General features: G+C 48.2%; 1 protein-coding gene across 2 annotated transcripts in view; it reads right to left on the bottom strand.

Moving 5' to 3' along the window:
• The window catches only part of NCEH1 (neutral cholesterol ester hydrolase 1), a 58,418-nt gene extending 43,731 nt beyond the window's left edge, over positions 1-14,687 (bottom strand). The window contains exon 1 of one of the 2 annotated variants that reach the window (XM_026007778.2): positions 14,379-14,687. In XM_026007778.2, the coding sequence (XP_025863563.2) occupies positions 14,379-14,516 (138 nt within the window). In that variant the 5' untranslated portion in view covers positions 14,517-14,687. The remainder of the gene's footprint in view (positions 1-14,378) is intronic. The other variant, XM_072752208.1, reaches the window with a different exon arrangement.
• Positions 14,688-15,958: the final 1,271 nt, after the last annotated feature.

Genomic DNA, 15,958 nt, shown 5'->3' with positions numbered 1-15,958 from the left:
TTAATTTTTAAGCAAGCTCCACACCCAGCATGGAGCTCGAACTCATGACCCCCACACCCAGCAGGGAGCTTGAACTCTTGACCCCAAGATCAAGAGTCATCTGCTCAACTGACTGAAGTAGCCTAATTTTTAGGCACCTAAATTTTTTAAACAAATATTTTTTAATCTACTAGTTATAAGTATATAATTTTATATATTTTATATATATAGCTTATTAGTACCTCAGCACTGTCTATCAATAACCCCTATCTCAGGCTTTAATCATAAGCTACAAAGTTTATTTTGGCTCTTTCCTGTCAGAAATGATAGAAATGATAGTTTAATATGATGAACAATACCAGTCATAACGTTTGTTTTGGCAGACATCCTTGGAATCATTCCAACAGGTTACAGGTTGAGACGCTGAAACGAAAAATCCACAGTTGCTTGGGAGTATGTTTTGTGGCTGATACATTGAGGATGTAGAGCTGATGGGCCCCATTCCATCCTCACATCCCTCCATCTCTCAGGAGAATCCAACACAGTTGACCACCCTCTCCTGGTACTTCTCTCTTTGCTGGTTTCTTTGACACTCTATTTCCCCAGTTTTCCTCGCTGTTCCCTGACTGCTCTGTCCCCTTTGTTGGCACCACCTCTTCCCAGACCTAAGACTGACTCTCTTCTTGTTCAACATTGTTTCCTTAGGGGATTTCATGTCTTTACAGGATCTCAATTATTGTCAGCCTGCCAACAGATTTTTCCATATTCACTCTATTTTCTTGCCATGTATTTTTGGCATGGGACTGTAGTTCCAGGAAGGCCAAGTGCTATTTGTTTTGAGAATTCCTATAACCCCAGTGCCCAGTGTGTGGCTGTTAGTGAATGATAGAGGCCATCATGACTTTCTTCTCTCCTGGGGGCCAACTGAAGACATCTGCCTTTTATAACTTTAGAAGTCAAAGTCATCTTTTCCACAGTTCCCAGCTAGATCTCTAGGTTCAAAAGATGGCAATCATTTGAGCAAATCCAAAGCCCTTGTTGAGAAAAAGATCAACCCTGCTTGCAACTACTTCACAATGTGGCAAGATGGCCCACCACTGAGACAGAATTCAAATAAAGGATTTTAATTTATATAACAAAATGTCATGTCCCCAATGGTACCTTAGGCACCGAAAGTCTTAAGGAACTCTTTTTAGGTGATAATGATATTCTAAAAGGAATTGATACCTTGGCAAACTCCAATGGAGATCTTTGATATAAGACAGCGAAAGCCTAGAGACATTCAATTTCTTTGACTTTTAGAGCATTAACTCCAAAGGTAGAGACCCTGAATGAGACTTTTGGCTCTGGGTGTGTGCCGTGGGCAATATACGCAACCCCTCTGTTCCTTCATTCACAACACAGGAATAATAATAGTACTGACAGGACTGTTATAAAGACTGAGTATATACATAAAATGGTTAGAACAGTATGAGTTAGCTATGGTGATGATGATTCATAGATCTATTCAGTTAGAACATAGGCAAACTAAGCCTACAGACTTCAAAACTTTAAACACAGGAGGAAGTGTTTAGCTCTTGCTTTATGGCAAGCACTGTGCTAAGCATGTTATACATGCAATCACATATAGTCCAGATAACAAGCCTCAAAGGAAGCACTGTCATTATCTCACTTTTCTAGAAGACAGAACTAAGGTTAGAGTTCAAGTGACTTGCCCAACTAGTTTCACAATGAGTTAGTGCCAAAGCTGGGAGTTAAACCAAGCAGCCAAAAAATAAATAAAATAAAATAAAATAATAAAATAAAATAAAATAAAATAAAATAAAATAAAATAAATAAAATAAAATAAATAAAATAAAATAAAATAAAATAAAATAAAGTAAAATAAATAATAAAATAAATAAAATAAAATAAAATAAAATAAAATAAAATATTACAAATGAATAAATAATAAATAAATAAATAAATAAATAAATAAATAAATAAATAAAAATAAACCAAGCAGCCACAGCCAACAGAAGTCCAAGTGAAGATCTATCCATAAGAAGATACCTCTATAAGGGGCATATCAATACACACCAGGATCTGCATCGTAAGTGCAGAAATCCAGTCTGCTAGTAAGAGCAACAGCAGACTGACAAGAGTAACAGTGAAAATAGAAGAGTATCAAAACAGCCATATTACTATTGGAGTATACTGTCGACAGCTGTCAAAAATCAGACCTGGACTATACATATCTCTTGTGCCAGGTACTGCCCCAAGTCCTTAACATATTACCTAATGCGTGATAATGACGACGAACAACCAGTAAAGCTTTATGCAGATCGCCTCATGCAGTGTTCATACCATATGGGTTAAGTCTCACAACCATGTCCATGATCAAGAAAGAAACTCAGAGGTTAAATACATTCTTCAAGGCCACATGGCTAGAACGGCTCAGAGTCTGGATCTGAACAGAGATCTCCCCGACCCCAAAATCCATGCTCTTAAGCACTACGAAAATGATCCCCCAAATTTGATTAAAAAAAAAAAAAACGCCAACAGTATTGTGAAGGGCTTTTTGTATATGTGCAAAATAAAGATCTGTAAATTCGGGACTCGCTGGATAGTCTAAGATTCAAAATACACGTTAGTATGGTGGGAGTTCTGAACTGTTTCACAATGAAAAAGAGAAATCCAGGCAGCCCCGGTGGCTCAGCGGCTTAGCACCGCCTTCAGTCCAGGGCCTGATCCTGGAGACCCAGGATCGAGTCCCACGTCAGGCTACATGAATGGAGCCTGCTTCTCCCCCTGCCTGTGTCTCTGCCTCTCTCTCTCTCCTCTCTGTGTGTCTCTCATGAATAAATAAAATAAAATCTTTAAAAAAAAAAGAGAGCGAGAAATCCTGGTTAGCTCTCCGTGGAACTCATTCTTTCCCAGCCTCATCTAACCATAGAACCATCTTCGATGGGCATAAATATTAAAATCCAGGACTAAAATTTTGAAGGCATAATACATTAAATCCTCTAGGACTGAACTTTGTAAATACATGCTACCTCCCTGTGTGATGCTTTCTGGATGTGGATCATACAACTAATACAAAACATTTCAGAGTGCAGGGGACGGAACGGGAGGAGGGAAGACTGAACAATCATAATACGAAGCTGCGGAATATCATGGGAAGGGCTGTGGAGTCCAGCAGACCTGGTTCACAGCCAGCAGTCAGTAACCCCTGCTGGTGCTTGCGTTTATTATTCAGCAAATGGACCCATCATTACTCCCCTCTCTGCCAGTCATCTTGTTCTATTAAAAGCAGATCATTGGCTACAAGCAGAATTGAGCCGGTGTGCTAAGAAAGTCAAGGAAATAGGAATTACTGTCGCCACGGACTTGCTTCTCACTTCCAGGGAAGAGCTGTGCCACATGAAATGGAAGGGCCTGCCAGCAGGGACCGAGTGACCCTCACAAGTGAGGCATAAACTAGGAGGAGGGAGATAAACATCGTGCATTTTGGAAGAGCAGGCTTCAGAACAGCCAAAGAGAAAGTACTTTGGACCCCAGAAGCAGGGACGTTGTTATGGGGCAGCCAGCACAGAAGACGGCCGGTCAAATTAATTTTGCATGAAGCATTTGGCGATTATCTGTTCAAGAGGAAAAGGGAAAGACAGACATCGAGGGGATGTGGGAATTCACTGGGGATGGCCTAATGCGTGACTGGAAGCCAGCAGGTAAAGTCCTTATGAATTCAAAAACAAGCATCAGGGGATTCCTGTGGGGCTCAGCAGTTTGGTGCCTGCCTTCGGCCCAGGGCCTGATCCTGGAGACTCGGGATCGAGTCCCACGTGGGGCTTCCTGCATGGAGCCTGCTTCTCCCTCTGCCTGTGTCTCTGCCTTTCTCTCTCTGTCTCTCATGAGTAAATAAATCCTTAAAAAAAAAAAAAAAAGCATCAATCTGCAACAAGTATGAGGAAGTTAGAAACCCAAGAACAGTGAGGCTTGCAAAAAACAGTTGCAAAGGGCAACAACAACAACAAAAGAACTCATTTGAGGGTAAGTTCAGAGTCACAGGCGCATGGAAGCACTAAGTCTGCTCTTTGGGGCAAAAGTAAGCAGAACCATGAGTTCCTGTATTTCTTGATGATGAAGGATCTACAAACCAGAACCAACCCCTAAAACAGGTAAGAGGGAAATTATGTCCACGATGGTTGAGAAAGCCTAGCATGTGGCGGGGAGCTTGTCCATAAAGAAACATCAAGCTAAGGAAGGAGACGTGCAGGGGCCACACACACGCGGATTCCAGCAGAGCATAAAGGACAGAGAGATTAAGGCTGACTGGGGAAAGGGGAAGTTTCCAAAAGAGATCATTTTTGAGAGGGTGTTGAAAGATGTGTGGGACGTTAGCCAAAGTCCGCGGGTGGGAGGGCAAAGGGGGCAGAGGTAACAGGAAGAAAGTTGTCAGATACACAAGTGTGCAGACTTAGTGGGGACACTGAGGCTGGATTCACTAGTGTGGGACTGGCCGGGCAGGTGCCAGGTGCCGAGTACAGAAATGGGGACAGGGGGACAAGGGGTGAGGGAAGGGGTGGGGGCGGCTCCCTGCAGGGCTTCCTGGTCAGATCTGAGCAGAATAAGGAGCCCAGGAATCATTCTACAGCTTTGACTTGATTTTGCCAGATAAAAGTGGACTGAGCCTCTCTGTCCAGATTTGAGAATAATTCTGGTTTAAAACAGTTGTCCTAATGAATGAATAAATTTAAAATATTAAAAAAAAACAGTTGTCCTGGTATGATTATTAAGAAGCGGCCTCTATCACTCTTAAATACGTGCTGGTTTGGACAGTGAGTTCTAGGACTACCTAGATACACGTCACTTGGGGACTATCAATCTATGTTTAATAGCAATAATAACAAACTTGTAATTAAATAGTTATAAACTGGGGATCCCTGGGTGGCTCAGCGGTTTGGCCCAGGGCACGATCCTGGAGTCCTGGGATCGAGTCCTGCGTCAGGCTCCCGGCATGGAGCCCGCTTCTCCCTCCTCCTGTGTCTCTGCCTCTCTCTCTCTCTCTCTCTTATAGATAGGTAAATAAATAAATAAATAAATAAATAAATAAATAAATAAATAAATCTTTAAAAAAAATAAATAGTTATAAACTGCAGGGAAGAGAGCTCCCCAACAGGTGTGCCCCAAATGGGTTACAGGTGGGCCGCAAGACATGGATGCTGAAGTGTTTCGTGGAGACAAAAACTCAAAAACATTTTTTTATAGCTCCTCAAAATTTATCAGCCTGCATATCCTCCTTGAGAACCACTTGTATCATCTTCTACATAAATGAATCCCGTGAGTTCTAGCACTCAAGCCCATGCAGACTGATTCCCTCCTTATTTCCTACACTCTCCCCTGGCACACGCTTAGAAATGTAATCAAGTCTACGGTATGAAAATGAAAAAAAGATTGGGAAAGACTACCCTAGATTAATTTAAATGTGGGAGCTCAAAAAAAAAAAGGTGCAGATTCAGGGACCTAGTGACAAAGTGAGCGTGAGCAGTCCCACGTGCACGGCTGGAGCCATGAAAGGTGGGTCACGAACACAGCCCCCGAGACAAAACGGGGAACTCCACCGGGGAGGACTCTGCTCTCAGGCCAGCCGGACTCAGCAAGGGAGAGCAGGAAAGTAGGAGGCCAGAACATTTGATTCTAGTCTCTGTTTTGCCAGGATGCACTAATTATGTGATCTTGAGGATGTCCTTGAGCTTTCTGAACCCCGGTTTCCTCACTTGATAAATGCACGTCATTTATGCCAGCCGGTGATCCATTATAAAAATAACATGAAGCGTGAGGCGCCTGGCTGGCTCAGCTGGTGGAACATGTGACTCTTGGGATCGTGAGCTCAAGCCCCACATTGGGCAAGAGAGTCTACTTAAAAAAAAAAAAAAGTAAAACACAAAGTTTTTTCTTTAAGATTTATTTATTTTATTTGAGAGAGAGAAAGAGAGGCAAGGGAGGGGCAGAGAGAGTCTTAAGCAGATTCCTCACTAAACACAGAGCTAGACGTGGGGCTTGATCCCATGACCCTGAGATTGTGACCTGAGCTGAAACCAAGAGTCAGATGCCTGGGTGGTGTCCCAAAACGGATTTTTTTTTTTTTTTTATGATGTATGCCTGGGTGGCTCTGCGGTCAAGCATCTGCCTTTGGCTCAGGGCGTGTCCCAGAATCCGGGATCAAGTCCTGCACTGGGCTCCTCTTTCTCCCTCTGCCTAAGTCTCTGCCTCTCTCTGTGTCTCTCATGGGTAAATAAAATCTTTTTTTAAAAAACTGAGATAAGTGAAACCCTTTGTAAAAGCTGGGGCACTGTGTGAATGTAAAATTTAATAAAAAGATGAGGTTCATCAGGGTCTCCTCCCTCTTAGGGCTGGCCTCCTCTTCCTGTGTCGACCCGGGTACCCCTGGGGTGTCCCTGATAGGCTTCCTCAAGCTTACTCTCACTCCATGCACATCCATTCCCATGACTTGCACCACCACTCATTCACCGACCCTCCAAAATCCATGTCTGCAGCCCAGCGCGCTCTCTCTCTCTCTCGGGCTCTGGTCTTGTACGTGCAAACTATTTACAAAAAGCTGTCCTGGACTAGTCCCATAGCCACGCAAAACAAGGTCCCAAACTCTACTATCTTCACTTTCAGATCTGCTTTCCCTCCATGAGGGTCACCATCCTGATGGTTCATGCCGGCACCCAGGCTCTGCCTCAGGAGCCACCTCTGCCTCCCTTCTCTCCTTCAGCCCATCAGCCAGTCTGTCAGCTTCACTGCAAGTTCGTGCTCTCACCTCTCTTCTGGATTACTTCCTCAGGGGACTCTCACCTTCATTTACTTTAAGCTCCAGTCTCTACACTATCACTGAGAAAGACTGTTCTAGAACACGGACTTGGCTATGCGATTTCCCTGTGAAAAGTCTCTCAGTGGCTCCTTTCTCGGCCCACAGAGCCCTTCACTACCCGGCCTGCGCTTCCTTCCAGCCTTACCTCTCTGAGGTCTACACCACTTCTAGTTCCCCAGCTATCATCCTGTCCCGTTGGCATGTCCCTTCTGGCTGGAATGCCCTTCCAACCTCCTTCCGGCCCCTCCCCACCTCCTCCCCCACCTCCTCCACTCGGCTCCTGCGGAAAGGCAGGCTAGTGCAATGGTTAAGCTCTTCAGCTCACAGTGAGGCAGGCAGGAGTTGAATCGTGATTCTACCTCTCATCAACTGTGTCATCTTGAGCAAGTGATTCTTCTTTGCATTTCAGTCTCCTCCTTTGTAAGATGAGGGGAATAAGAACATCCATCTCATAGAATTATAGGATGGACTCCATGAATTACATGCAAAAACCACAGCACAGTATCTGGCACAGTAAAGCCTCGCTATATGCTCTAGAGATGTTAGGGTTTTTTTTTTTTTATTATTGCAAACAATCAACCTTGATAACTCAGGTTAGATGCCAGCGAGAAAGGACAACAGTCCTCAATGCCCTCTGCCTGGGTCGACATTAGAGCAACCCATAAGGCCTCTGTCCATAACTCTTGTCGTTCAAGAACACCCTCTGGGTAACCACTAACAAATAGGCTTATTTCCCCTTCACCCCACTGTAAATGCCTCAAGATTAGGTGTGCGTCTTTCTCATTTTGTTTGCCAGTTCTCAGCACTGGTGTTCAGTTAATATTTTTTGAATGAGTGATGACTTCCAAAGGGTAGGATTTTAATTTTATTTTAAATTTATTTTAATAACCTGATAGGTTATTAAAATTTTGGGCACAAATTAGGTAGAGACTACAGCTAGGTTTGCCACTTGGAAATTCAATTACATTTCTTAATTCTTTTTAAACATAAAACGGGGTAGATAAGTAATGGTCCCACACGCCATTTCATCTGGCAGTGGAAATACATACTCACTATTTTAAAAGAAGTCATTGTGCATTAGCAGACCATTTGAGAACAATTACCGTGCTTCTGCGCCTCACAGAAATGTCTTCAGGTCAAGCCCAAGTCCTACGTTAGAAATAGAACTTCCCACTAAAATAAAGTGCTATAGCATTCTTGTGCTCAGGGCTATATTTGTAGTTCTAGGAAAAATAAAAAGGAAAACTATTAATCAGGCCTTGTCTAACACACCGGGTTAGAATCAATCAGAATCAATTGATTCAATCAGACCTTAATTTTTAAAAAATATTTATGGATTGATTTTAGAAAGAGAGAAAGGAGGGAGATGGACAGAGGCAGAAGGAGAGAGAGAGAATCTCCGGCAGCTCCACACAGAGCGCGGGGTCCCACGCAGGGCTCAATCCTATGACCCGGAGATCATGACCTGAGCCAAAATCCAGAGTTGGTCACTAAGCCGACTGAGCCACCCAGGGGCCCACCCCAAAAGTATTCATAAAGCTTGTCTGCTACCAGGTGTTGATAAAAATTCCATCAAGTCAGCTAAAAATGATCGAGATTGGCGAAATCTCTAATGTACATGAAGAAATATGTATCGTAGCAAGCCTACAAGGCGGTGGCCAAAACTTATTATTTACCCATGTTTTGGGGTCGAATTTACCTGACGGTAGCAAATGTTCCAGTTCACGAATGGTTACGTAAAAGGTTAGCAAATTGGAGTTCTGCAAGGCATCCAGCTCGGCGGGACCGAACCCTCACCCGCACAGCCCAAAAGCGCATCGTGCACTTTGATATTTGGGGACACGTTACAAGGTGAAAAACCTGTTCAATTAGTTCAACAGCACTGTTATCCCTAAGAACGAGGGGAAACGCTCTGCAAAAACATCGATTTCAACAACCTGTTTTACAGTTATGTCATTAAAAAGATACGCAGGAGAGGGGCGCCCGGGTGGCTCAGCTGGTTAAGCAGCCCCCTCCTGATTTCAGCTCAGGTCATGACCTCGGCATCATGGGATCAAGCCTTGCATGGGGCTCCGAGCTCCTTCTGGAGTCTGCTTGTCCCTCTGCTCCTCCCCAACTTGCACCCACTCTCTCTCTCTCTCAAATAAACAAATAAATAAATAAAATCTTCAAAAAAAAAAATACATTGTAGAGGAACTAGTAAATTGAGAAATGATCAAAGTAAGCTCAGCCCAGCCTAGCCCTTGCTCTGAACTCCCTCTAGATACCTGCTGCCTTCAGCCACCATCTTTACCTTCCTCTAAACCGTGCATAACCTCTCCCTCCTCTGAGCTTCTGGAATTGTGCCTCTTCAGTAATGCTCACCTGCAACGACCTGTTTAATAGCTGTATATTAATGTGTCTTCTGCATTCCATCAAGCTATAGGTTCCTTTAGGTCAGTTTGGCATCTTCCCAAACCTCCCCCCCATGAAGCATGCCACAGTGATAGCTGTATCAGGGGATCCAGGATGCCTTTGTTTTTTTGGTTTGTTTGTTTTGTTTTTAAGAAATTTGCTTTTCTTATAGAACAATTACTAAAATAGGAATCACATTGCGGGGGGGGGGGCGGTTGTGTATATCAATTCCTCTTAAAGTAGGAAACCTACAAAAAATTTTTAAATAATTTCTTATCACTACATATTCATTGTAGAAAAGCTAGAAAATATAGAAATGAAAATTGAAGATATAACCCTATGGCCCAGAAAAAAAAAAGCACTACTATATTAAGTTACACCCTTCTGCTTTTTCTCTGAGTTTAGATAGATGTAGACATATGTTTATGTGTGTTTTGGTATACAAGTATTATAAATGGGATAATGGTATATATATGCTCTTTTGTTGCATTTTCCCACTTAACATACAGTACAAGTCTTTTGTAGGTCATTTAACATTATTTTACAACCTAAATGTTTTGACTGTATAGTATTTTAAAAAGCATGTTCCGTGATTTATGTAATCTTTTATTTTTCTTGCTTTCATTTTTTAAAAATAATGCTGCAAAAGAGAAAGAAAAGAAAGAAAACAAGGTGGCTAACTGTTCCCCCATATTTCTTATGAAACAGCAGTGCTGGGGCGCCTGGTGGGCTTAGTCTGTTGAGCAACCAACTCTCAATTTCACCTCAAGTCATGGTCTCGAGGGTCCTGGGGTCAAGCCCCATGCCTGGCTCTGCACTCAGGGTGGAGTCTGCTTGAAATTCTCTCTCTTCCTCTCTCTCTCAAAATAAATAAAATCTTAAAAAAAAAAAAAAAAAAACAGCAGTGCTTTTGGACTAGTTGAGCAAGGTTTCTGACCCTGTAAAATATTTCCATCTTTACAGCTATAGCTTTGCCTGTATCACTGGTGACTTTAATTCATAATGAAGAACTGTTGGGTCAAAGAATAAACATATTTCTACTGCTTCCAACGCATACTGCCAAACTCAGCAGTGTACACTTCTCAGTATCTTCACCTGTCCTGGTTTTACCATTTTGAAAAACCTTTCCTTGCACAGCATTTAAAAATCAATCTCTAGAACCTCCCAAACTCCCTGCGTTTGTCCCTCCAGTCTCTTGCTGACCAGTCTTCTCCACTGCCTCTCCCAAGCCTTTTGTTTGCGCTTTTCCACAGCTCACGTCTTACGAAGGCTTTGCTCTAACACTGCAATTTGCCTACCTAGTACTTTATGCCCTTCGACTCTTACAGTCAAACTGCCAACCAACTAATCTGATAAACTAATCCATGCTGATGTGAAATGGCTCATTCCCAGCGACATGTGTCCAATATAACCAGCGCAATTTAAGGGCTATACATCATCTCATCTGCAATGCATTTTATTTACCTTAAAGAGCAGTGGTTCTCAAGGTTTCCTGCACACAGAAATCACCTGGGGAGCTTTTGAAACTACTGGATGCCTGGGACTCACCTCCCAGAGATTCTGCATAAATCTGGTATAGGATAGAACTTGAGCATCAGGATTTTCAAAGTTCCCTAGGTGATTTTAATGCAGCATCTGGGTTTGAGACGGACGTTAGAGAAAGATCTCAGGTAGCTTCCTTTTTAGGTAATACTGGAGGATGCCAAGGGGGGAAAAAGTACAATGAACAAAATCTCAATAATCTGAATCATCTGCATAAGATACAGGAGATAAGAGTGGGTAAGAAGAGGTGCAGCATTTGCCAATGACATGGAATAAAAGTAGCATTCATAGTTCTTGATGCTGGGCACGTGCCAGCTGTGCTAAGAAGTAGGCCACGCTTCCCGCTGAAGTGGCTTCATTGGCTTTTGTAATTGAGCGAATTGCTTGGGTAACAAACTTGATGCCATGCAATGTAGCGGTGGCGCTCCAGGTTTCAAGGAGATAAGTCGCTTCTAGTTTACATTTGTTTTACTGTTTCAAGAAAGTTGGGCAATCTCCCAGATTTTCTCCACAATCCATAGCAGAGCTTTGAAACAACTCTGAGAGGAATAACTACAAGTTCCAGGCATTTAAATACATTACTGGGGGCGCGCCTGGGTGGCTCAGTGATTTGAGCGTCCATCCACCTTTGGCTCAGGTCGTGATCCCGGGGTCCTGGGATCGAGTCCTGCATCAGGCTCTCCTTGGGGTGCCTGCTTCTCCCTCTGCCTGTGTCTCTGCCTCTCTCTCTCTGTGTGTCTCTCATGAATAAATAAATAAAATCTTTTAAAAAATACATACTGAAGCTCATAGCAACCTTGTAAGGTAGATGTCAACCCTATTTTACAGGAAAAAAACAGAGGAGCAGAGAAGGTTAGTAAACTGCCTGGCCTCGACACCAGAGGGTGGCCTGGTTGGGATCAGACCCAGGGAGGCAGCACTTCAGCAGGCAGCCTCATACATATTTACAGTGTGTCAAGTCACATTGCCTTTTCCCCCAGGCAATTTGAAGTGACAGTGACGTTACTAAATTGCTTTACTGGGTAGAATGTGCTTCCATGTGGTCTGAATGATCTTTCTGATATTTCACAGCTTAGAAGAAAAGAGATGAGAGCCACTTCTGTGCAAACCCACTCTCCAGCCACAGTGTCAAGTGAGGATACTTGGTTACCTCATTTATCTCTGTGACCGGGCTCTACACACAGTATCATTCCCAAACACCAGATCACAGGGTCCAATGGCCTTGCCTCCGATTGGGTTGCCACCCTACAGTTGGGGAAGAATGGCTTTTCTCCAAAACTGGCTTTTCCCAAATTATACATGATGGGAAGGACTCCTTTGGTGACCTGAAATCTGAGAATGATCTCTGCAGCCAACATAGCAGTTTCTTTTTTCATGTTTTTCTTATTCTTCTTACTGTTGAAGGTCATTATAACCCACCCAGGTAAAGACCATTGTCACTCCCAAACTGCGTAATTTTGGAAGGAAGAGAGGGACTGCAGGGCTTCCTACAGGAAGACTGCCTTTCTTGGGAGAAAAAAAAAAAAAAACGCTAGAGAAGGAGATGGTCATTCTTCTACCATGTCAGCATGACAGTCAGCAGGAGGGAAGGAAGGGGATCTATAACTTCATAGACCATCCCTACCAGACAAGAGGGGACTTTGGGGTGGAAAACATGGCTGGTTTTAAGAAAAGCAAATTCCTGGGATGCCTGGCTGGCTAAGTCAGTGGTGCATGTGGCTCTGGATCTTGGGGCTATGAGTTTGAGCCCCACCTTGGATGTAGAGATCACTCGAAAAGAAATTCTTTAAAAAAATTAATTAAAAAAAAATCCCTCGTAGGAAAGTGCTACAATACCCTACTTAAGGGGCCTTTTGATAGGACAAAGCCTCAGAGACTCTCTACACACAATTAGAATGGACAGGGAAAAGGAACATCAACCCTCTAGGAAAATCATGATCCGCCCCCCCCCCTTCTCTTTCTCTAGTCATTCCTGAAAAAAAGGTTACAAAATAACCTGAGATTAAGGAGGGTTAGAATAATAGGGCCCAGCTTTGGCTGCAGCTTGTGCTTTAGATTTTAGATTCTCTGGCACTAAAATTAGTGTCTCTTACTATTGAACAAAGTGCAGGCCGTTATGGGGGAAAAAGACATTCCTACGCACCCTATAATAGAAACGTCACCCCGCCAGGGCAGGCAGGAGGCCCTTGGCTCCGGCGAAGATTATCTCCTCAGCAATCAAGGGCATAAAATAAGTGCTGCGGGGCAGGCAGGGAACAGGTGCACCTGCGCACCTGCCGCCCCCGCGCCCGGGCCTCCGGCCTCCTCCCGGGGCTGAGCCGCTAAGCTGCGGGCGGGAAGCGCCAGCTCCGAGCTGCGGCTCCAGGCGCTGCCCCCGCGGCTGCCCCCGCGGCTGCCCCCGCAGTACAGGGCTCCGCGAGCAGGGGCCCGGGGGGGGGGGGGCGCCGGGGATCCGCCCGGTCCCGCCCGCAGGCCTCCCCGGAACCGGGCTCGCGCTCTGCGGCCCCGACGCAGGAAGGAAAACGGGGACCTGGGACGGGGGAGGGGGGGATGCAAGATGCAAATGTCAGTTCCTTGCAAACCAAGGACGAGGAGGGGTTGGCGGGCGGGGGGGGGGTATTAAGGACCCACGGAGCGGGTGAGCAGTTGTGGAGCTGTAGGCAAGACCTCCACGGCCACCCCACCCCACCCGCGCAGGTGGGAGGATAGAGACCTGCCCCCCCTCACAGGGAAGCACGGGCCTGAGGATAGAGACCTGCCCCCCCTCGCAGGGAAGCACGGGCAGAAGGATAGAGACCTGCCTCCCCCCAACCCCGCAAGGAAGCACGGGGGGGGGGGGGGGGGAAGGATAGAGACCTGCCCCCTTCGCAGAGAAGCACGGGCCTGAGGATAGAGACCTAACCCCCCTCACAGGGAAGCACGGGCCTGAGGATAGAGACCTGCCTCCCCCCAACCCCGCAAGGAAGCACGGGGTGGGGGAGGATAGAGACCTGCCTCCCCTCGCAGGGAAGCGTGGGCCTGAGGATAGAGACCTGCCCCCGCCCCCCCTCCGCAGGGAAGCGCGACACCCGACACGCGCAGCCCGAGCCACCCCAGCCTGCCCCCCCCCAGGCCCCCTGCTCGCGGATCCCTGTGCTGCGGGGTCTGCCTTTGGCCCAGGGCGTGACCCCGGGGTCCCGGGATCAAATCCCACATCAGGCTCCCTGCAAGGAACCTGCTTCTCCCTCTCTGCCTGGGCTCTGCCTCTTTCAGGCTTCCTCATGAATAAATAAAATCTTTTTAAAAAGCGGGGCGGGGGGGGGGGGCAGCCCGGGTGGCCCAGCGGTTCAGCGCCGCCTTCGGCCCAGGGCGTGACCCCGGGTCCAGGGATCGAGTCCCGCGTCGGGGTCCCTGCAGGGAGCCTGCTCCTCCCTCCGCCGGTGTCTCTGCGTCTCTCTCTGTCTCTGTCTCTCTCTGCGTCTCATGAATAAATAAAATCTTAAAAAAAAAAAAAAAAAAAAAAAAACAGCCGACCGCCTGATTGCGTTCGAGAAATGCGCGTCCGGGGGCCGCTCCGGGCTCCGGGCTCCGGGGCGGCCGGGGGCGCGGGGCGCGGGGCGCGTCTCACCACTTGCTGCGCGCTCCGGAAAGTGGCGTCCAGCAGCATCAGCTTCCAGGGGTCCGACACGGAGCCGGGCAGCGGGATGTACACGTAGTAGGCCGCCAGGGCGGCCAGCGCGGTGAGCAGGACGCAGGACGCCCTCATGGTGCCTCGCGGAGGCCGGGTGGGCGCGGGCCGGCGTCTCGGCGGGGGTCGGCGGCGGGGCCGCGGGGCCGGGCCCGGGAGCCAATCAGTCGCGGCGCCGGGAGGAAGTGGGAGCGCGGCCGCCTCCCTCCGTGTCCTTGGCGAGCGCCGCCGCGCCCCGGGCTCCAGGGTGCTCCGGGGCTGCGGGCGCCGCACAGCGGGCCCTGGCGGACGCAGGCCCGCCCTGCACCCCGCGCTGGTGGAGGTGGGGGGGGCTCTGCAGGCGCCCCAGCCCCAGGTCCCCTCTGCAGCCTCCCCAGCCTGGAGGGCCCCCTCCTCAGCCCCAGGTGCCCTCTGCAGGAGGTCCCCTCTGCAGGCTCCCCAGTCTGAAGGCCCCCTCTGCAGGCTTCCCAGCCTGGAGGCCCCCTCTGCAGGCTCCCCAGCTCCAGGTCCACTCTGCAGGAGGTCCCCTCTGCAGGCTCCCCTGCCCCAGGTCCCCCCTGGAGGGCCCCCTCCTCAGCCCCAGGTCCCCTCTACAGGAGGTCCCCTCTGCAGGCTCCCCAGCCTGGAGGTCCCCTCTGCAGGCTCCTCAGCCCCAGGTCCACTCTGCAGGAGGTCCCCTCTGCAGGCTCCTCAGCCCCAGGTCCACTCTGCAGGAGGTCCCCTCTGCAGGCTTCCCTGCCCCAGGTCCACTCTGCAGGCTCCCCAGCCTGGAGGTTCCCTCTGCAGGCTCCTCAGCCCCAGGTCCACTCTGCAGGAGGTCCCCTCTGCAGGCTCCCCAGCCTGAAGGCCCCCTCTGCAGGCTCCCCAGCCTGGAGGCCCCCTCTGCAGGCTCCCCTGCCCCAGGTCCACTCTCCAGGCTCCCCAGCATGGAGGTCCCCTCCATAGGGTCCTCAGCCCCAGGTCCTCTCTACAGGAGGTCCCCTCTGCAGGCTCCCCTGCCCCAGGTCCACTCTGCAGGAGGTCCTCTCTGCAGGCTTCCCTGCCCCAGGTCCACTCTGCAGGCTCCCCAGCCTGGAGGTTCCCTCTGCAGGCTCCTCAGCCCCAGGTCCACTCTGCAGGAGGTCCCCTCTGCAGGCTCCCCAGCCTGAAGGCCCCCTCTGCAGGCTCCCCAGCCTGGAGGCCCCCTCTGCAGGCTCCCCTGCCCCAGGTCCACTCTGCAGGCTCCCCAGCATGGAGGTCCCCTCTATAGGGTCCTCAGCCCCAGGTCCTCTCTACAGGAGGTCCCCTCTGCAGGCTCCCCTGCCCCAGGTCCACTCTGCAGGCCCCCGAGGCTGGAGGCCCCCCTCCTCAGCCCCCAGGTCCCCTCTGCAGGCTCCCCAGCCTGGAGGTCCCCAAGGATGCACAAAGCCACAGGGGGTGGGGGTGGGCATCCTGGCTCAAAATGGACAGCCCGAGTAAGAGAATAAAAATCCTCGGTCTTCTAGAGCCAGACATGCAATAGGATGTAAATGCTAGCTGAT

Source organism: Vulpes vulpes, chromosome 3, assembly GCF_048418805.1.
Source record: "Vulpes vulpes isolate BD-2025 chromosome 3, VulVul3, whole genome shotgun sequence".
NCBI classification, from domain to species: domain Eukaryota; kingdom Metazoa; phylum Chordata; class Mammalia; order Carnivora; family Canidae; genus Vulpes; species Vulpes vulpes.
The sequence above is the reverse complement of the archived record's forward strand: the minus strand, read 5'-3'. Positions and strand labels throughout refer to the sequence as shown.